This window comes from Aulostomus chinensis, chromosome 11 (genome assembly GCF_037954235.1).
Source record: "Aulostomus chinensis isolate RoL2024-O1b breed Wild chromosome 11, RoL_Achi_v1.0, whole genome shotgun sequence".
In the NCBI taxonomy this organism is placed as follows: Eukaryota; Metazoa; Chordata; class Actinopteri; order Syngnathiformes; family Aulostomidae; genus Aulostomus; species Aulostomus chinensis.
This window is the reverse complement of record NC_141330.1, coordinates 14226072-14246739: the sequence shown is the minus strand read 5'-3', so window position 1 is coordinate 14246739 and position 20668 is coordinate 14226072. Positions and strand designations below refer to the sequence as shown.

Below are 20668 nucleotides of genomic sequence, written 5' to 3'. Positions count from 1 at the left end.
TTGTTTTGATAGGAATGACATGACTCATTCTCCTTACTGGAACAACAACACAATAAATGTGAATGAGAAAGTCATTTAAAAAAATATGACTGCCTCAAATAATATTATTCTTAACCTAGCGAATATTACAAACAATAGCGACACATCTAAAATAGACCAACGAAGGTAAAATATGACACGGAATATATGTTATTCTTAAATTGGATCTCCTTTCACAAGGGGAACTGCCTGTGTCACACTGTTTTAAACCGACCTCATTTAGTAGACGAACGAGGTGCGTTTGATCCATACACGACCATCTCAGGCGGGTGGAGTTTCTTCCAGCTGGGTGAAATTACCGAACGAATTCAAGGTGACGCAGCAACGGTGAACGCCGAGTACCAACACAACCACACCAACGACGAGAAAACGATATTGTAAATTACCTTCAGTTGTCGGTGCAAGAGGCTGAATTTAAAGGTTTTTTTTTTTACAAGATTCGTTCCTAATATTTAGGGTCGTAGAGTTTTTCACTTAGGGCAGTTTGTATTTTTGCTTGCTTACATAACTCTACTGTCACTAGCCGGTCTCTGTTTGGACAAGGCTATTTAGCTGTTTGTAAAATACTTGACATAAGTTGTGTTTAACGTTAGCGTGTGGTATCATCAGCTGTGTAGCGGCATGTCAGAATCCGGTCATAGTCAGCCTGGGATGTACGGGCAGGGACGCAGGAGGAGGCGACGCCGCGGTGACCGGGATGCTGGACCCCCTGGACAAAATCTGTCCGGTCCCAGTCGCGACCGGGAATACATGCCGAGAGAGCGAAGGGTAATACCGAACACAATCTATGTTCTGAAGTATGTGTCGTCTTGCCTTTTGGTTAACATAGGGTCTTCTCTTATTTTAACTTTTTTTTCTGTTAAGGATGGGAGTGAGGATCCTCCCGGACCACTCATTCAGAAGACCCCAATCATTCTGGCCAAGCCTCCGGGTGAAAGGGTATACTCATTAGTCTCTTCCATATATGAACATCTTTTTACAATTCTGTTTATCAAACATAAATTACAGTACAGAACTGGTTATGGGTTTTTGATAGTATGATCCTGTAAAATACCATCAGTATGAATTCAAATGACAGACGTAAACATGTCCTGACATCAAGAATTCTAGAGTAACATTAAGTTGTACAATAATTGAGCACAATGTAAGAATGTATATCAGTATGTATGGAGAGAGATTTGAGCCAGTACTATGCCAGAGGGGGGAAAAAAAATTGAAAGCAGAAAAAAAACAGGTTTTTAGAGAGAGAAAAGAACCTGAGAGCATTGGAAAACTGTATGAGAGAAAAGACAAACAGTTCGCAAGCAAAACTTTTAAATTTGCAAGCGATTTATTTTTAATCACGCATTTATTTTTACTGTTTGTACTTTTGATCGCCTTGTCAATAGTTGCTCTCAAATCAATTTTTTTTGTTTGTTTTCAGTGCGAAAAGTTTTGCTGTCAATTTTTTTTCTGCTCTCAATTCTTTTTCTTCTTCTCATATAATACCATCGCAAATCTCTCTCCGTAAGTATGACTGCTGTAATTAGATGTGAACACATCATACTCAGTACTGCTAAAACTCTGGTCCTATACTAGGTTCTTTCAGTGTATTTATTATGTTCTTATTGTATCATTATTATTGTGCATTTATTCCCCCTTGCTTTCCACCGTAATAGAAATGTAAAATATAAAAAGTCATAACTATTTTTAGACACTTCTGGCCCTAAATCATGTTATTTTTGAATTAGCACAAATCAAATCATATAAATTTAATATAACCCTCCTTCAAGCCAGTCAACATCTGCCACTGCTGATGGCAACAGAACAAATGGGATACAATTTTAGAACAAAACTGGCGCAGGAATGTTCATATTCATTGAAAGTTTCTTCAGAATACTCCTTCATTTTCAGCCGGCCAAATAAAGGAGTCAGAGTTTTTGTTCCCATAAGTTCTTTTTCTAATGTATTAGCTCTTCTACCTCTCAGCTCTGACTTGACTTGTCTTGTTAAATGGATCCTTTTAAAGGCCAAGCCATCCCAGAATGCACCAGCCAGTGGCACCCCGGTCCTTGAGAAGCCAATAATGCTCATGAAAGCCAGGGATGATGGAACAAAGCCAGGGACACCTCCAGAAGCTGCTGCTCAACCCTCTGGTGCAGGACCCTCGAAAATGGAGAGGGAAGGTCAGCGACCTACCCAGCCGGTGTACCAGATCCAAAATAGGGGGATGGGCGCTTCAGCATCGAGCAGCGCTGTGGACCGTGGGTTATCCATGATTCTACATTGTAAACCGTAACTGTAAAGAACAAGATGTCTTCAGTGTTCCTACTAAGATTAATCTAGAATCTTCTCTTCCGACCTGCAGCCATGGTTGGGCAGTCTAAGCTGCTCCCCCCAGAGAAGATGAAGCACAGCATAAAGCTAGTGGATGATCAGATGAATTGGTGTGACAGTGCCATGGAGGTCAGTTCGTCTCGTGTATGGACTCAGATGATGTCACGTTACTGCCTTTAAAACAAACAAAAAAAGAGACAACTTAACACACATCCAAAAGCAGTTGTGTTTTTTTTCACGATGTTTTGCAGTATTTGAGGGACCAGACAGATATGTTGGTGGTGGGAGTCATCGGCCTGCAGGGAACTGGGAAATCTACTGTAATGTCACTGTTATCTGCCAACACCCCTGAAGAAGATCAAAGGTAAAGTTGAGATGAACACCTGATCTGATATGATAACAGTAATAATCATCGTACTGAATTGACTTTTGCCCTCCTGAAAGATCCAAGAACCACATAGACCATCCACCCACTAGTTTGCCGTACAGGGTGGTGGATAGTTGGCATACCTCAGTGAAACGTCATCAGAGAGATAAGTTCAGGATATTGGTTTGTCCTGAAGCAATCGTCCTCATCCTCTGTTACAAAGACAGCCATCTGTGATTTCCAGTAACAATAACTGAAATGAGTGGAGATGGAGAAGATTTTGTTTCCTCCACTCCTGAACTAACAGGAGTGTTTGTATTCACAGGGGTTACGTATTCAGAGCCCAGACACAAGAAATTAAAGAACGAGGAGGAAACCAGAGCACAGGGATTGATTTCTTTATCACACAGGAGAGAGTCATCTTCTTGGACACACAGGTAAGGATGACGTTTTACACAGAACACTTGACTCTTATTCATTGATGAAAAGCGTGGTCTTCAAGCTAGTTGCTTTTTTTTTCTTTTCTTTTTTTTTAGCTTGGGATATGTTGATATAAAATTAGCCATCATGTCAGAAATGACGCTATGAAAACGATGAGTGACATCCTTTGATAATGAATCCCCTGGATATCAACAAAATCAAGCCGATTCACATATCACGATAGGATTTTCTGACAGAATTAAACCGATGTTGTACTGAACCTTAAATCTGATCAGTTTCCTGCCATTAGATTATTGTCTACATTTGCAGTTTGCTGTAGAATTTGATTCAAGTTTCTAATTAGCTTCTAAAAGCAGTGAGCATTCTTTTTCTCTCTCTCGCTCTCTCTCTCTTTGCTTCTTCAGCCGATGCTCAGCCCGTCCATTCTAGATCACCTCATCAACAATGATCGGAAGTTGCCTCCAGAATACAACCTTCCATACACATACGTGGAGATGCAGGTCAGTGGGCGGCCTACAGAAGGCGGGAAGCTAAAACCCCAGTTTATTACAAGTTTAGAACTCATTATGCAGCTGTAGTTGTCTGATTCAGGGCCTGTTCAACATAATCCCTTTAGAACTCTCTGTTCCCCTGTACACAGTCTCTTCAGATTGCTGCCTTCTTGTTTACGGTTTGCCATGTGGTCATTGTGGTTCAGGACTGGTTCACCGATTTAAACCTCTACAGGTAGGCACTGGTTTTGTCTACTGTGGATCTGTGAGACAATAACCTGCGTGTCCCATCCTCTCATAGGAATGCAAAGCATTTCATTTTGAGGGGATGCTTTTCTTCTGTTTTTTGGTGGTGTTTTTTTTTTTTTTCTTCTTTATAATCACTGCCAAAATATTTTCCTGCCGTTGGTCCCGAGACAGTGAATGTGGACAAAGCCAGACCTGTTTGCAGTGAGCTCACCTAACATGTGCTGACACCTCCTCAGTTTATCACGTGCTAATAATGAAACTTAACATACCAAGGACCTCAGTAACCTATTGAATGGAAGAGCTGAGCAACTCGGCTTCCCAGTAAACGGATTCTGCTGGTGTACCTTTGCCTGGAATATTACACTTGTATTTAAAAAAAAAAAAAAAAAAAGTATTTATGGGGCGAGTAGGAATAAATAAATCAAGAATAATCCAGCACAGTGGTTCCCAAACTTTTTTCAACCCTGCACCCCTTTATATGCCAGTCTTAAATGAAATCTCGTTACACCATATGCTCATTTTCAGATAATGAAATATTGTAGATCCATTAAGGCCATACTGTCAATACTTTTTTGCGCTTTCATGGTCATCAGATCAAGCTTTTTTATTGTTTGGAAATCAGACATGCGAATATGTAACCTTGCAGTGATTGCATAATGATTCCAAATTTTGGCGAGCCACAGGAAGTAGCTGACAGTTTGTTCTTGTGTAGGTTCCTTCAAACTGCTGAGATGCTGAAGCCCTCCACTCCATCTACCAGCCATGACAGCACCGGCTCTTCAGGCAATGACGATGGGGCCGAGTACTATCCACATATAGGTGACTGTTTGATACAGAACACACACAAACACACAGCCACACACACACACACACACACACACACACACACACACATGCAAATCAGGCCTGATGATCCAGTTTAATCAAAGCTCCCTTATGGAGTTAAAATCATGCCAAATCCTCACAAACACACAAGACATGTTTAACTCACGCCCAACGATTCACAAACAAACACATTTTGGTTTGCGAGTACAAAAGATCATTCGCAAACTAATGCATTTGGTTTTGCAAATAAGAAACGTACCTATCAAACAATACATCACGCTTCAGAAACAAATACAGCATGTTTTACACATACAAAGAAACATATTTCTTCAAATACAGTCAAGTAAATTTAAAATCTTTCAAGAACAAAAAAAATCCTTCAAGTACAAAAACAATTTTACAACTATGAAAAATGACATTTAGTACAATCTGACCACTGTCATGTGACTTTTGGCACTAATTTTCCACCTTGCAGATCCAGAATTCCAGGACATTTCTTAGAACATTTACTGGCATTTGTGTGTGGGTCTGCAAGGTGGAAAATTAGTGCCAAAAGTCACATGACAGTAGTAAGATTTTGCCAAAAGTCACGTGACATTTTTTTGGAGTTGTAGAATTGTTTTTTGCACTTAGAAGGTTTTCGTTTGTACTTGTGTTGTTTGATAGGTACGTTTCTTATTTGCAAAACCACATGCATTAGTTTGCAAATGATCTTTTGTATCTGCAAACCAAACTGAGTTTGTTTGGGAATTGTTGGGGCGTGAGTTAAACATGTTTTGTGTGTTTGTGAGGATCTGGCATGATTTCAACTCCATACTCCCCTCCCTCTTCCATCCAGTGTTCCTCCAGAATAAGAGCAGGCGAGATGATTTCTGCCCCAGGAATCTGAAGAATATGCACATGGTGGTGGACAAATTAATGGCCCACTCTCATCTCAAATACAAAGGTTCTCCTCCTCTCTCACAAACACAGGACAGTAGCACAAACTTTCAGTTTTTGTATTTGACCACAAACACTTGATGTTTTCCAATAACATGTGGTTGGATTTCAGGTTCCTTGTCCATGCTTGACTGCAACATCTTCCCTGGTCTGGGCCAGGACTATCTGACAACTGAAGTCAATATGTTCCTACTTCCAGTACAGGAGAATGATGGGGATGATAGTTTGACTAAAGCAGGTCCTAAAGAACTGAACTTCTCTTGTAAGATCGATTTCAAGTTTACTGCTGTATCCTGTGTGAAAAAATAACTCATCGTGGTCCACTCTTCAGGGTCATATCCCCTTTTCTCTCTGCTCCCGGGCTACCGAGGACACCCTGCCTTTTCCACCATGGTTTCCAAGCTCCGCAGTCAAATACTGGCCATGCCCCGCTGTCAGCTGTCACACACCATCCTCACAGAGAAAAACTGGTAAATATAACATGTGCACACTTTGGGCAAAAAGGACACAAACAAATACAACAAATATGATCGTAGGTTGATAGGACTAACTTGTGTTGATACGATTATCAAATAAACTCTGTGCATTCCTGCACTATTTTGTTCCTTTGCATGCTGTATTGTAAGTGTCACAGTTTTGTTTTAGCCTTTTTGAAAAAGTTTTTGGTTGAATGCCTGCAAAAAATGCATGCTGCATTTGATGTTTAAACATTTTGCTCTACAAAATAAAACGGAAGTAGATACGGGGCAGATGAGTTTGTATTGTGAAAGCCCTTGTCCCTCATTCTGCTTTTGTAGTGTCCAAAAAAAGAGACTGGAGGCAGCTTGTAGATCTGAGAGTTTATTTGCCAGGAAGCCAACATCAGAATGATGACAGGGCATTTTTATAGTTTTCTAATTATGATTAATTGATATGGTGGTAGTTTCGCATCTTTTTCATTCACCTTAGTTGCACAGAAAGTTCCATGGTATCCATGATGAGAATAATTGCTTTTGGGAGGATCTTCACCGGGGTCAACTTCTTTTCTTACCATTTTTTTGTTCAGCATGCGTCAGCCTGATAGTTCAACACCTTAATACACATCGTAGTTCAGGATCACCACGATTTTTAATTCACTGTTGTGAATTTCTAAAAAAAAAAAAAAAAAAAGGCTGAGTTTTTGTCTTGAATTTTCAGGTTTCACTATGCAGCTCGAATCTGGGATGGAGTAAAAAAATCCTCCGCCCTGTCTGAGTACAGCCGTCTGCTCTGCTAACAAGCTTTGACCAAAATCACATCGCATCATGGAAATGTTTCACTGAAAATGGAGCCTCCCATTTTCACCCAAGAAAAAGAAATCTTTACAGGAGAGTCAGATTTCATCAAAGATACAATCACCTCTTGCAGAGCTGAATGGAAAGTGAAACAGGTGTGAGAAAGTTGGCTGTTCCTGCCCTCAAGACATTTTGTGTGCAGTGGGCGAAGCCGCGCTGGTGGGAATGAGTTCAAAATGTGTCTGCACCTTTGTAAGACGTTACAACGATGTGACTATAGTTTGAAGAGATGAAAGTAAATTCCTTTTTATTGTCTTTAAATTAAAACGTTATTTAAAAAAAACATGATTGTGACAGACTCAGTTCTGTGTGGTTCTAAAAATGCATGTTTCTGTTTGTTTTCTTGCATTGGAGAACGTTGGGCTACAGCTCTGCCTCACAGTCATTTGCATTCACCCTGAAAAATGGAGGAAATTAAACCTAAGTGCTGATGATGGAAAACAACCAGTCGTCAAATCAAAGGTGTAAAGAAAGACAGATTAACTCTATAATTTTTTACTCTAAATGTCTCATTTGCGTTTTGGGAGTAAAATTTAGTCTGGTGTGGAAAGAATAGATTAAAAACTGATATCAGATACAAGAGGTGTAACATGTCACCTGTTTCCCGTCAAAGCTTCAAGCCCTCCTTTATTACCTTCATTATTACACAGAAAGGTATTCTAGATGAATAAATATAGATGAAACAATACATGTAGGGCTGCACGGTGGTGCAGTGGTCAGCACTGTCCCCTCACGACCAGATGGTTTTTGAAGGGCAGCTCTCAGCTCAGCACTCAGACCGAGCATCGCACTGAGGCTTCTATCTCCTCAACTACAAGTCGCACCGATTTCGTTCTCACACCGTTGGACTGGGGCCGGTGTCTACGGCCGCGCGGGGGCTCAGGCCCTAACAATGCTGCTTGCAGCTTTAATTCTTTCTTAGCTCTCTTGTGAGGTTCACTTTCCTTTCCTTTTCATTGTGGCCCCATCCATGCAATTTAAGAAGGGAAAGTTTCTATTTTGCTAGATGATCACAAAGCAGTGGTCATACCATCAATATCTTGTTTAAAATGAAAAAAAATATATAATATGAAAATATTTTAAATAAATGTACTTCAGAGAATAACGTCTCTTCATATTTCACATATTTCAGTATTCTTGACAGCAAATTTCCTTGAACATTAATATTTTCATAATGGGGAGTGGTCTGATGATGAAGGCTCCTCCTTCTGAGGAAGACTACTTATAGATGAAACAACTCAAAAAGAAAGCCAGATGTCTCCTACCATCACAAAATGCACCTCCTCATGCTGATCTATGGAATTGTGCTTCTCCCTAAAGGTAAGTTTCTGTGTTATAGTCCATCTTTATGAGGAAAAAACAAACAGACAAATACTGGTTTTAGTTTGAGGTAATTAGATTGAATGTATTAAAATGCTTTTGTTTACCTGATGAAAATAGGTACACAAAAAGAAATGTTTAATTTATTCTTGTGTTTTCTCAGCCTACACTCTGAAATGTTATGAGTGTGCAATCAGCAGCTCGGGAGCTTGCGGGGACATAAAACAATGTCCCATGCAGGAGCATCAATGCAGTTCAGTACAAATGACCGTTTACAATGGTAATAGATGCATCTTTTTATTTCTGTATGTACCGTAAAACTGCTGTGCACCCCTCCAGGTTTAAGATACTGATCTTTTGTTGCAGGTGGTTCAAAAGCTGTAGATATCAGTGGGAAATCGTGTTCACTTCCTTCTGAATGTGGTGAGCACTCCGTCAATTTTGGAATAAGCAGGACAGGAATTATCAGCCAGTGTTGCAAGACAGATCTCTGTAACACCTTTCCTGCGCCAGGTGAGTTATTCATTAGGGCCTGAGCCCCAAAGAGGGAGAGGACTCTTTCTTTCTTTCTTTCTTTCTTTCTTTCTTTCTTTCTTTCTTTCTTTCTTTCTTTCGTAATATTCCGCCACTTCAGAGCTCAATTTGACCACCTAAATATGCTAAAAAATTCATCACTTTTGCCACTCACATCAAGTCTGGTGAAAAAATTGATGAAACGTACAAATTAACCCCTCATGTGCCAAAATGTGCTCCACAGTGCTACCTATGTATCTAAAAAGGGGCACCGTGGCTCGTAGAAATGTTGTAGAGACATCGAACCAAAACTCAATTATTCGACGTACCAATTATACACTCACACCCCTGACCTAAATCCAACAGGAAGTCAGAGCTGTCAGCCCAGGTCTGAAGCCCTTCGACTGTGCCACACCCTGAGACGTTAATGGGTGCAACACTGCTTTCAGCTTTAATTTAGATTGTTCTTTGTTTTGCCTTAAGTCTTCTATTCACTGTGGGGAAAAAGTATGTCATGAAACGTATTATTGGACATTGTTGGAGAAACAAGTCTCAAATTCCAAGACAAGTTTGGATGAAGAAAATTACTTTTCCCTCCATTTCCATTGCTATGGAGGAGCCAGAGGGCATGATACCCCCAACTGCTACTGTCAAGCTGTGTTTCATTTGCCTTTGTGCGTGTGTGTGTGTGTGTGTGTGTGTTCGAGAAAATAGAACAGTGGACAGCAATAGGTGGCCCGTGGGCAAAAACCGAACTCCCAGTTGTGATATCTTGTCGGCCAGATGTCTGTTTCATTTTGATAATCTGACTCTTGAAATTGATTATTTCATTTATTTTCTTAACTGCAGAACCACAGCAGAATTGCCAACTTTTATTCACAAAATAAATAAACAAATACAAAGCATCACATCTGTACGGGAAATTACCAGCCGCTCCCTAAAAGTGGAGGACCTTCCTGACAGTTGGACAGATGGGTCAGTTACCTCAGTCAAAACATATCTGCTACCACCTCCCAGACCTGCTGTTGGATGCAGACAAGCAAAGAAATAAAGCAACTCATTTTAAAATGTCAGATTATCAAAATAATCTGGCGGACTAGACATTGCTTCTCGGGGGCCGGTTTTGGCCTGCCAGCCACCAATTGCTGACCACTGTTTCACAGAATCTAGGTTTCTTGTATTTTAAAGCCATCAAATTTGAAATAACATCAGTCTTTGTATTTTACGTGTAAATGAGTTAGCTTTATTTTACAAAGGTTTGGAGGACAGTTCAAAACAGGAACCAGATGGCACCAGCCACTTCCCCACAATCCAGGCTGGCACCCACCTGCCATCCTGAACGAAACACACTTCTGACATTTTGAGTCGTGTGAATTATGTTTGTTTTAAACCTTTTCGTCGATTTGCTGGACATCTCTGCTGGCATTTCTGTTGTTTGTGTTTTCCCTTAGAACTTTTGAAATAAAAGCAACTGTGGGCAGGAAACAATATGTCTGTTTCCTGTTACAGACCCTGGTCATTCTGGTTTCAATGGTAAAATGTGCTACACCTGCGAAGGAAACAATTGCTCAGTCCCTCTACGCTGTCAAGGGAGCGAGGATCACTGCGTGACAGCTACAGGTGACTGGCCTACGACATGAAGTATTTAGAAGTTGTAAAGAGGAAAATAGCTCTATTTTCTTTGTAGATATATTTGAATAAAAAAATTCTCTGTCCAACGTGATCTTCTTTCACAGTGCAAGCAGGAGACGTACAGACAAAGGTGAAGGGCTGCATCTCCAAGCTGCTGTGTTCTTACACAGACAAACAGTCAGGACTCATTGCAGCAGACATCACCTGCTGTCAGGGGAAGCTCTGCAACGGTGGCAGCAGCAGCAGCAGCAGCAGCTCATTGACTGGCCTTCTGGTGCTGGTGGCACCACTCGTCTGGCTCTGGTCTTTTCACTGAGTCCTCCTCATCTTCGCAGGAGCCCCGGTACTCAAGCCACATCCTTTTTTCTTTTTTTCTTTTTTTTCCACTTATAAATTAGACAGTAACAAACAAAACCTGAAAATACCACACACAAAAAAAAAAAGACTTGCATCCTGTTTGCTACATATCAGCAACTGCCTCGCACAATCATCCTCAGCCTGGCTTTTTGTTTCCTCATGTTAGACGAGGAGAATGTTCTGTTTTACTGAATACAACTTGAAACTTGAAAGGACGTATGCACGTTTCTTTTGAAAGACCATAACCAATATTAACGAATTGCTTTTGGTGGAAGGTGTTTCCATGTTGTGTTTTTGAAGTCTTCTCTCAATGTCATTAAAATTCAATTCGCTCATTTCTTATTACTCATTATAACCATCAAGGACACGATATTTGTGGAATAGTAACAATAATTAAAAAAGAAATAATCTATCACTCTTTGATGTTTATCCGTGTAATGGAAAATAAATGTTTAACCTTTGTTTGATCCTGCTTGCACGCGTTTGACTTCTCAAGGGGACTTCTGTACCCTCTTTCATGACAGCAGACTTCCTGTAATTATAATCTTAAAAGGTAGGTGGATGTTGATCTGATTTGATTGTTTAAAATTGTATAAAAGTTGGAGGACTTCTTCTGCACAAGACTTGTTGTGTGCTGAACATCGTCCCTCTTGCAAGATTAAAGAATGGCTGACTCAACAACGGTTTGTCAAAGTGTTGTCTCTCATCTCACCAGAACTTACAAACGAACCGCGTGTCTTTCTTCAATTTAACAACTACACCTGTCACAGTGACCTTGACCTTCGACCACCCAAAGCTTTTCAGTTCATCCGAGAGTTCCACTGAACACTTGACAAATTTGAAAAATAAAATAACAGATACTGGACTGGACAGATATCGTACCCACGTGAGGTGAGAGTGACTTTGCCCACCAAAATGTTGTCAGTTCAGCCTGAACACCCAGTGTTGCTCGAACAGGCTAAGACTCCAGACGAGTCACACGCACCAACTGACAAAATGAGCCCAATGACGTGTGTGTGCGTGGGTGCATTGTGTGGAGGAGGTAGGGGTGGAGGGGGGTGCCCTGTATGAGGGGGGTGCATTCTGGAGTCACAAAGACGGGAGGCGGCAGGAAACAAAAACATCATAAGACACCTATTACGGAGTACTTGGAAGGCAACAAGCACTATTAAGGGGAAAAACTGCTTTAATTACGTTTTGCCAAGTCAAGGGTAGATTGATATTACCTTCATATGAGGTAATTAGCTTAGCTTAGCTACAGGTGGGCATTTAAATCCATATTGATTGAGTAGAAGAAGATACAATTGTATGCTTAGAAGGCAGTTCATCCTCTTTCTTAATTAATTCTACTTTTTGCTTGGTGGAAGAGAATAATTCAGTCATTACTGAATGCATTTTCAGTATGTTTAGAGGTTTCCATACACATTATCGCAGGAAGAGACTTCATAAAAATCCCCATTCACCAGTTCCTGTGAAAGAGAAGAGTGATGAAGGTCACAGATGTCAACTGGGTCAGTCTACGTTGTTTAATAGATTCTTGTCATCGCTACCTCCGTGCAACTGTAGGATTTCAGTTGGCTGAAGCCCCAGGACCACAAAAGCGACAAGGAGAAAACAGAAAACGTAAGAAATTAGAAACGTTTACAAGTATATGACGGTGATTTCACAGGTTCGAGAGGAACGAGGCTGGTACCTTTTAGGAGATGGGAAAGGAGGCTTACTGGTTTTCTGGTCAGCACAAGATTTTGAAGTCACATTATTGTACCTGTGAACCAAAAGTGTATCAGTGCACTATTTCAATGATTAGCTCTTTAACTTTTGTTACATTTCATTTACTCACATACGACCTTGATCCACCGTCTCCACTTTGGGCCTCCTGTAATGGAAAGAGTACAATATATTTTGGTTTATAAAACAACATGAATTGGTAGGATACTTTAAAGTATGGAGAAATGAAAAATATCTGTGTCCTTATGGGGAGGTTGTGTTTTCAGGTTTAAATGTGGTAATCAAATTGTGAAAGACACATATTTGTTATGAGTATCCTGTCAAAACAGATGTGAAATAGCGAAACCTCCGAGAATACCTGTCTCCGCTTACTTACTTCCGCCTGTCCTCTACGCTATACTCACTGCAGCCACTAGATGGCCTCAGTCACTTATACAGGACAACTGGATGCTGGACCACCTGTCAGCTCCTTCTTCTGGGGCGGCGACGACGATGAATTTAATACACAGGTATCAAGGGATTTTTAACCATATTTTAATGGTACTTTCCAACCTAATAGCAAAGTTGAAAATGAAAAGTTTCGCAATTGTTGTACACGATCTGGTGTGAGCCCACCTGCTGTAGGTTCACAGGTGCTTTTTAGTCACAGGCATGTACGACTTAGACGTTAAATGAGGAATCTTGCCTTTGATTAGCAGGGCAATGTTCCGGCCTTCGAGAATGAAATCTGGAATGAGATTAAACTGCAAATTTTAACAATGCACTAAAATGGTCCTTAAGGATGACAAATAATAACTCTAAATCTCACCTGCGACTCATCCTGGAAAGCCGGTTCCACATGCTAAAAATGACAGACACCCACGTTATGATCGTGCTATGTAATACCTGAGGTCACATTGTATCAGTGCTGCACTACAAATGGAACCTGTACATTTTCTACTTGCCTGCCATCCTGACTTTGAAGCGCCGTGATTTGATTCCTTGAGAGGGTAAATAAATAAATAAAAGGGATTTTATTGTGGAGATCAAACTTTTAAATAGTTTCTATTTAAAAAGGATAAATGAAGTAGATTAACAAGAAATACAGAACTTTCTCAAAATGTTATTGCTGATCTGCTTTGTTAGTGAATTCAGTGACTTACTTGTACTTTTTCAGTATAAAAAGGCAGACGCCTCCAATGATCGCAATGGTCGCGACCCCCACCACTGCAGGAATGATGATGTGGTTAGAATTCTCAATACCTGAAAATAGGGAGGGTTTATTATTGAGCTTTTCTTGCTAAAAAATAGAAATATACATTAGCTGGAAATTATGATTTAAAAAAAATGCCATTATCTCAATTGATAACAAGTTAATTTAAAAGATAAAGAGTTTAAAAATGCGAAAGCTCAGTTATCTTGATCTAATGGAGAAATAAAGAGAAATACAAACTACTTTCTCAGAGGCTAAATTTATTTTAATCAATTCTGCGATGATCTCACGTTTCACATAGAGCGTCAGTTGGGAAGATGATGTCGCCCCTCCATCAAATGTAGCCGTGCAGGTGACTTCCTGGAAGTTGTCGTTCTCCTCAGGGATGATCACCAAGATGGACTGAACCTCCCAGGTACCACGTTGCGTTTCTCTCTCGGTGATGTGCTCGGGTTCGCCCCTGCTCCATTGGAGTGTGGGTGGATGAAAGGGGCAGCTGTGGGTGACTGAGCAGGTGACAGCGAAGGGGTGACCTTCTATGGCGGCCTTGGCATGTGTCAAAGTGGGTTTGGGAGGTTCATCTATGAGTGGGGGGGGGGGGTGAGCAGAAATGGAATAAATGGAATAAGAGGAAAATTGTTACTTCGTAAAGACGAGCGTAGAATTCCGAAATATAAGGTGACATACTCAACATGTTGATCGAGACACAGTCCTCAACAAAGGAGAATTTGTCCGGGCCGTTCTCAACACCCACATGCTCAATCAATTCAATTCGGAAGCAGAACGGGCCGTTGTCATGGTCATTGACATCAACTATTTGTAAGGTGCAGTTTCCTTGGCTTAAATTTCCTGACAAACTTGTGCGACCCTTATAGTTATCGAGGACCTTTGCAGAATCAGCGTGGTAAATGTTGCTCTTTTTATCCTCCGAAAGATGCCAGGTCCCTCTGAGTCTGGAGGTCGGCAGGCCGTCTTTGGGATGGGTGAAGGAGCACGGCAACACGACACAGGATGTAACAAGAGCGTTGAGGGTCGGTACAGTGCTGGCCTTCCACTCCTCAGTAAACACAGTCATGTTGAGAGCTACAGGAGAACAAATATGGAATACAGATTCAAAGAAAAAAGTTCTGGAGGATTTTTTTTTTAACTGATCTATGTTTTCTTTGAGATAAGAATGAGATGGTCATCATATTACCTGCCAAAAGCAGACCGACTATCATCAGCTTTCCCTTGCCCTCCATACTTCTTCACCTCCTGTTTCGAGAGCCGAAAAGAACATATCACATGCAAGTTTGAAACGGGAGCAGCACGGCTCAGGGGCGGTGTGGCTGTATGGCAAACATCTGTGTATTGCAGCTGACGGGTCGCCACTCTGTCACGGGGCCATCAGGAGCAATTGGGGGCTCAGTATCTTGCCCAAGGATACTTGGACATCATCGGGGAAGTGAGGGTCAGACCTGCGTCATTTTGGTTTCTAGACCGCCACGCTACCGAGGGGCAAATCATATCGCAATATACAGAAGAAGAACTGATCAGGTTACAACTGAAATCTCAAACTTCTTTGTTCAAGCACCACATCACCGCACAGCACCCTTACGTCTCATTATTTCGAGCATTCATACGGCTGACGAAGCCCAGTAATCCAGCATTTCATACATCATCAACTGTTTCTGTCGTGTTGAACATGTGGACAACCTTCAAACCAGTCGTCACAATGTGTCAAGCATCTACTCAATGTTTTTTTTTTTTTTTTGTTAATGCACTTTGTATTGCTGAATCGACTTTCACAACTGAACGTGTGAAGCATTCCACCCACCAAAGATCAACTAGTGCTCAAACAGCGGTGAAGGCAGTTACACTTCCTCACAGTGACAAAACAAAGAACTGACTCGAATACGGTTTAACAACAGCTGGGAGATAGAAAAAGAATTTTAGATTTCCTCCTTCCAGCTACAGTGACGTAAAACAGTTGTGTTTTTTCTTCTCTTTATTGCACTGACAAGGTTTATCACCAAATTACAGTTCTAACAGTATTGTGAATACGAACCCTGTCAAATCTCTTGCTATCAAAATTTTGTAAAGGTTACAGGATTTTGCAGCTCATCCGTTGGGATTTGCTGTTTGTGGGAACGGTTTTGAGAAATTCTGTTTCGAAAATGTTGAAGATGATTAGAGAAATGAACCAAATCAGAGTCTGACAAAAGCTGCAAGGGCAAAATGTCGCAACAACAGAAACTTACCTGATGAAGTTGGATCAGAGCTGTTAATGATCACCAACACCTAACTAACGCCTCCTCCGGAATCGCAAGACGCGCTACCGTCTTAAGAATTTAGGCATGAAAGCAATGCCTCTGTGTCGAACGGTGAGGACTCAGCAGCAGCAGTGTTGGTGAGGTATCGAGGCAGAAATAAATGGGTGGATCTCATTGTGAACTGAGAGTCACTGAGCTATGATTATTATGCAAATGTGGAGAAAAGTGGCCATCCTTCCATTGGTGAAAGGAAACAGGCCCAAATCAAACTATATAAGGTTGTGGTGCCCCTCTGACATTTAGTGTGTCACGAAGGGTTGTGTACGAAAACCCCAAAGCTGCAGTAAAGAGTATTAGCGCTAGTGAATAATAATAATTATAATTGTAATAATAATAATTATTATTCCAATTTTAAGAGAATAAATAGTTTTGAAAAAATGTTAGCAGGACTATGCTCATATCAAGGGTTATCTATGCAACCTCCATGGATGATGGCTGCTGTGAGGCTTGCCACAGTACAAGCAGTGTTCCTAGCTGTCATTTTAGTGTCTGAATTACTTGTCTGCAAAGTTCCCCTGTGTAATCCAGCACACCCGATCGGAGCTGTTAAACCTCAGATCCATCTCTCCCGGTGATCTTGGCCCAACTACATCCTTGCTGGAGGAGAAATTATGGGACTTAAACATCTCAAGCCGCTCAACACCATGGCTGCCGACAAAAAAGGGTCGCCACTCCGGCCCCCTTGCCAGGTTCATGATATGCCTTCACCAGCCACAGCTCCCGGCCCTTCTGCTGTCAAACGTCAGATCCCTCTGGTACAAAATGGATGAGTTCCAACTTATGATTCAAACCAACAAAGACTACAGTTACTGCTCTGCCATCTGCGTGACAGAGACCTGGCTGGATCCATCAGTACCTGACCAGGCGGTAACACTTCCAGGTTTCACATTACACCGTGCCAAAAGATCACTCAAACTATCACACAAGTCAAAAAGCAGCGGTATTCGCATGATGATCAATGAAAGCTGGTGGACACACTCCACTGAACTCGGCCATGTATGCTCCCCGCACTTGGAATACCTCACTATCAAGTGCAGACCATCACAGGAGTTCACATCTGTAATAATGATGTGTGTGTACATTCCACCTGAGGCTGACGCTAACACCACCATAGCCAAGTTAGCCAACTACGTCTCAGTCGAAAATTCACACCCAGACACAACAGTCATTGTCCTTGGGGACTTTAACCAGATCAGTCTGTCATCTGAGCGCCTCGGCTACCATCAGCAGGTAACCTGCCCTCGCAGAGGGACCAATACGCTGGACCACTGCTACACTACCATCACACTTTCCCGAGGGCTCCGCTGGGCAGGTCTGACCATGCAATGCTGCTGCTAATTCCACAATACAGGCAACAAGTCAAATCCTCCAAGACCCCAACAAAACCTGTCTGGTGCTGGACCCCCAAAGCCATCGGAAAACTTCAGGGTTGTTTTGCATGCATGGACTGGGACGTTTTCCATGCTGCAGGTGACCTCCACGATGTCACTGACAGTGACAATCGGCTTCCCAACATACTCAACCCTTTTTTGTGGAAGGTTTGAGCAGGCACCAGCTCCATCCCCTTCTCCCCCCACCCCTCTATCCCCTGCCTTTCACCATCTAAGAAGTGGAGGTGAGGAGAACCTTCAGGGGACTCAAGAGGAATGAAGCCGCCAGCCCAGATAACATCAGCCCCTCCGTTCTCCACCACTGGGCTCCAGAACTGGCTGGGGTTTTCACCAACATCCTCAACACCTCCCTCTGTCAGAACTCAGTACCAAAGTGCTTCAAAGAACCTATCATTATCCCGGTTCCCAAGACCATCTCCTGCTTCCACTATATATATTAGACTATAGACCCATTGCCTTGACATCGGCACTCATGAAATCATTCGAGCACATCATACTCAACCACCTGAAAATTGTCACCACCCCCCTCATGGACCCATACCAATTTGCATACAGAGCCAATAGGTCAGTTGAGGACATCGTCAACTTAACCATTCATCATATACTGTACCACCTGGAGTCTGCAAACATATGTACCGCATGCTATTCATGGATTTAAGCTCTGCACTCAATACAATAAACCTGGCAAAACTGTTAAACTACTGGACATGAACATTGACCCATGCTTCTGTCACTGGATTCATAGCTTTCTCTGGAACAGGCAACATAAGGTGAAGATCAACAACAGCATATCCTCCCCTCTGTTCGTCAGTACAGGCGCTCCGCAAGGCTGTGTTCTCTCCCCCTGGCTATTCTCCCTCTACACGAACCAGCTCATGTCTCACCACAGCTCTGTCAACTTGTACAAGTATGCTGATGATTCAACCATGATAGGACTCATTACCAACAACAGAGAAACCAAATAACGTACACAGATCAAGCAGTGACCTGGTGCTCAGACCAAGATCTCCAACTAGGCACATCAAAAACAAAAGATCTCATGCTGGCTGTCTCTTTACTGCGTTTCCAACTCCGACCAAATGTGGCAACCTGATAACCAGGAGAATCGATGAGCGAAGCAGGAGTGAGTGACACCTACTGACCAGGAGGTATAAATGTTGCCTGTTTCACCTTTAACATTCAAGTAAATTTGACGGCATCTGCTTATTTGTTGAGTCAAAAAACTGGTGAAATTTTACCGCAGAATCAGGAAATTCCTTCACTTTTATTTTTTCGTAAATGTGAAATAATTTCACTTCCAAGTGATTGTGCCCAAAACTGAGTCTGTTCAGACAGAGAAACTGGTCAAACTTGGAAGAGGTGTTGAATTGTCTCATCAACAGTTTGGCTTAATTTGTTACATTTGAACATAATTCTTAACAGACTAAAAAAAACAAATTTGGGGACATTGAATGCTGATTTTGTGGTCAATGGTTCAGACTGAGGTAAAGGTTAAGGTCTGTCAGTGCTTCAAAAATACTTTATCCAGTACATCTTTACTGTCTCCGATCAGTGTTTTTTTTTTTTTTTTTTTTTTTTTTTTTATTTTTGTGTGACCACATTGGGGAACAGAGAAGTGAAACACAGAAATGTGAAGTTGTTGGTGCATTGAAACAGTCAAATGAAATGTGATCATTTTTTTAAGACAAGGGTTTGCGAGGACACTTGTTCACATCTCAGGCCTCTGCACAAATGAGATCAGAATTATTGTGAAGTCTTTATTCTACACATGATCTTTTTCACAGGAAATCCTGCAGTAAATATGCTGCAGTTCTATAAAATGTGACATATTTTACACATCAAGTAGCAGCGTTTGACATGTCTGTTGATACAATATTGATTTATTCAGTTTTAAAAGTCAGACACGAATATGGTGTGGGCATCAGGTATTTTGTGCTTCTGACATTCTCCCATTCTACTTTTGTTTAACTTTTTCCTATCACTGTCCAGGAGTTGATGTTGTCATTGTGTGTTAACTGCTCTGTTAACGACCACGCGCGCACACACACGCACACACACACACACACACACACACACACAAAAACCTTTGGCTGACATTTTCAGAAGTAGCTTTGTTTGCTTCACACTCCAAGTGAAGAGGTGTCTGAAGGTGACACCTTAACTTTTATATGCTGCGTGGGAACAAAGGAATACAGAAACTTTAGTGACATCATGGAAACTGTAGATATACAACACAAAATTACTGGCTATGAATATCCACTTTATTCTACCGCAGGTTTTGTCAACGCTGCAGATGGATAGTGTTGACATGGTGTACGGTTTATACACATGGGTCATTCTCTGTAGGTCACAACCTCTGAAAGCCTTTGACCTACAAATCAAAGGTGATATCAGCAACTCAAACATGTTTACACACCCTCAATGCGATGACATACAATATTTCCTTATTGTTTTAACATGAAACGTTTAGGGGAAACAGGACAAGCATCGTCTCAGCATCTGAAGTGGTGAAGATAAATGTACTCACACAATCCCACTTAGAATTCTTTACTTGTGTGTATGTACCCCTTTGTGTGTTTGTTGATTGATCGATTGGCGGGATGATTAATGAAACAATCCATTCATCAGCGGTGATTAGCTTTTGTTGTTCCTGTTGTATCTAATCTCATTCGAGTGGATCCCTTTTTTTTCCTAAGCCTTTAAAATGAAGGCGCTTGAACTCCTCACATTCAGTCCAGGACCTTCAGCAGGTAAACCAGAGCTACAACGAGGACATCACTTGGTAAAAACTGTTAAATGTTGTATGATTTAGTTTCTTTTCACTTGAACGTGCATGTATTTGTGGGTTTAAGTATAATGACTTATTCAATTTCTTTTTAAAATACAGATTTCTATATCCTTAGGCTCATGGGTAATTCAGCATCCATCAGCTTCAGCACTCCCACACCAAGAAAACTGTCCTGGGGACGCCAGAAAGACGACATGATCCAGCTGGAGGATATATTGACTCAATATGAAGATAATCTCTGGAGTGTTAAAGCCAAAAAAAAGCTTCACTTTCCACCCAGCATCCGTTACATTGACCTCGCTCTCCAGGAGAATGGCGACTTTTATCCCAACAGTTGCCAGATGGTGAACACTGCTTTTGTTGGCGATCAGGGTCCGTGAGTGGCTCTCGATCAGTCAGGGTATGCTGAGCCAGTTGCAGAGCAGCTTGCAAGTGTTTGTGTTATTGAAGGGCAA

The 20668-nt window shown here is 41.5% G+C and overlaps 3 protein-coding genes and 1 long non-coding RNA gene across 8 annotated transcripts; 3 read left to right on the top strand and 1 right to left on the bottom strand.

Moving 5' to 3' along the window:
- Window positions 1-223: 223 nt before the first annotated feature.
- smg9 (SMG9 nonsense mediated mRNA decay factor) lies at window positions 224-7270 on the top strand. 3 transcript variants are annotated; one of them, XM_086218738.1, is made up of 14 exons: window positions 224-352; window positions 649-807; window positions 904-978; window positions 2048-2282; window positions 2387-2484; window positions 2607-2719; window positions 3048-3159; window positions 3568-3663; window positions 3804-3889; window positions 4616-4722; window positions 5567-5674; window positions 5780-5929; window positions 5999-6137; window positions 6844-7270. In XM_086218738.1, exons 2-14 carry the CDS (start codon window positions 661-663, stop codon window positions 6920-6922), a joined length of 1545 nt encoding a protein of 514 aa, XP_086074864.1. In that variant the 5' UTR covers window positions 224-352; window positions 649-660; the 3' UTR covers window positions 6923-7270. The 3 variants fall into 3 exon arrangements, with proteins under 3 accessions (XP_086074864.1, XP_086074863.1, XP_086074865.1); XM_086218737.1 differs by having other exon boundaries at window positions 336-459; XM_086218739.1 differs by lacking the exon at window positions 224-352 and having other exon boundaries at window positions 373-807; window positions 5780-5905; window positions 6844-7268.
- A 946-nt stretch (window positions 7271-8216) lies between these two features.
- On the top strand, window positions 8217-11501 carry LOC147253527 (urokinase plasminogen activator surface receptor-like). Its single transcript, XM_086218741.1, has 5 exons — window positions 8217-8300; window positions 8464-8580; window positions 8667-8813; window positions 10323-10433; window positions 10550-11501. The coding sequence occupies exons 1-5, from the start codon at window positions 8255-8257 to the stop codon at window positions 10759-10761; spliced, it is 633 nt and encodes a 210-aa protein (XP_086074867.1). The 5' UTR covers window positions 8217-8254; the 3' UTR covers window positions 10762-11501.
- Window positions 10845-16143, bottom strand: LOC147253526 (myelin-associated glycoprotein). 2 transcript variants are annotated; one of them, XM_086218740.1, is made up of 12 exons: window positions 15963-16143; window positions 14918-14976; window positions 14410-14805; window positions 14013-14303; window positions 13673-13772; window positions 13475-13510; window positions 13339-13371; window positions 13216-13257; window positions 12643-12678; window positions 12496-12567; window positions 12353-12380; window positions 10845-12271 (listed from the first exon to the last, which is right to left on the bottom strand). In XM_086218740.1, the coding sequence occupies exons 2-12, from the start codon at window positions 14961-14963 to the stop codon at window positions 12209-12211; spliced, it is 1143 nt and encodes a 380-aa protein (XP_086074866.1). In that variant the 5' UTR covers window positions 14964-14976; window positions 15963-16143; the 3' UTR covers window positions 10845-12208. The 2 variants fall into 2 exon arrangements, 1 of the variants encoding a protein (XP_086074866.1); XR_015118553.1 differs by lacking the exons at window positions 10845-12271; window positions 12353-12380 and having other exon boundaries at window positions 13146-13257.
- On the top strand, window positions 12942-20370 carry LOC147253525 (uncharacterized). Of its 2 annotated transcripts, none has more exons than XR_015118554.1 (3): window positions 12942-13039; window positions 14024-14137; window positions 20313-20370. It is a non-coding gene; the product is annotated as an uncharacterized LOC147253525 (long non-coding RNA). The 2 variants fall into 2 exon arrangements; XR_015118555.1 differs by lacking the exon at window positions 20313-20370 and adding an exon at window positions 14657-14846.
- The last annotated feature ends 298 nt before the right edge of the window (window positions 20371-20668 follow it).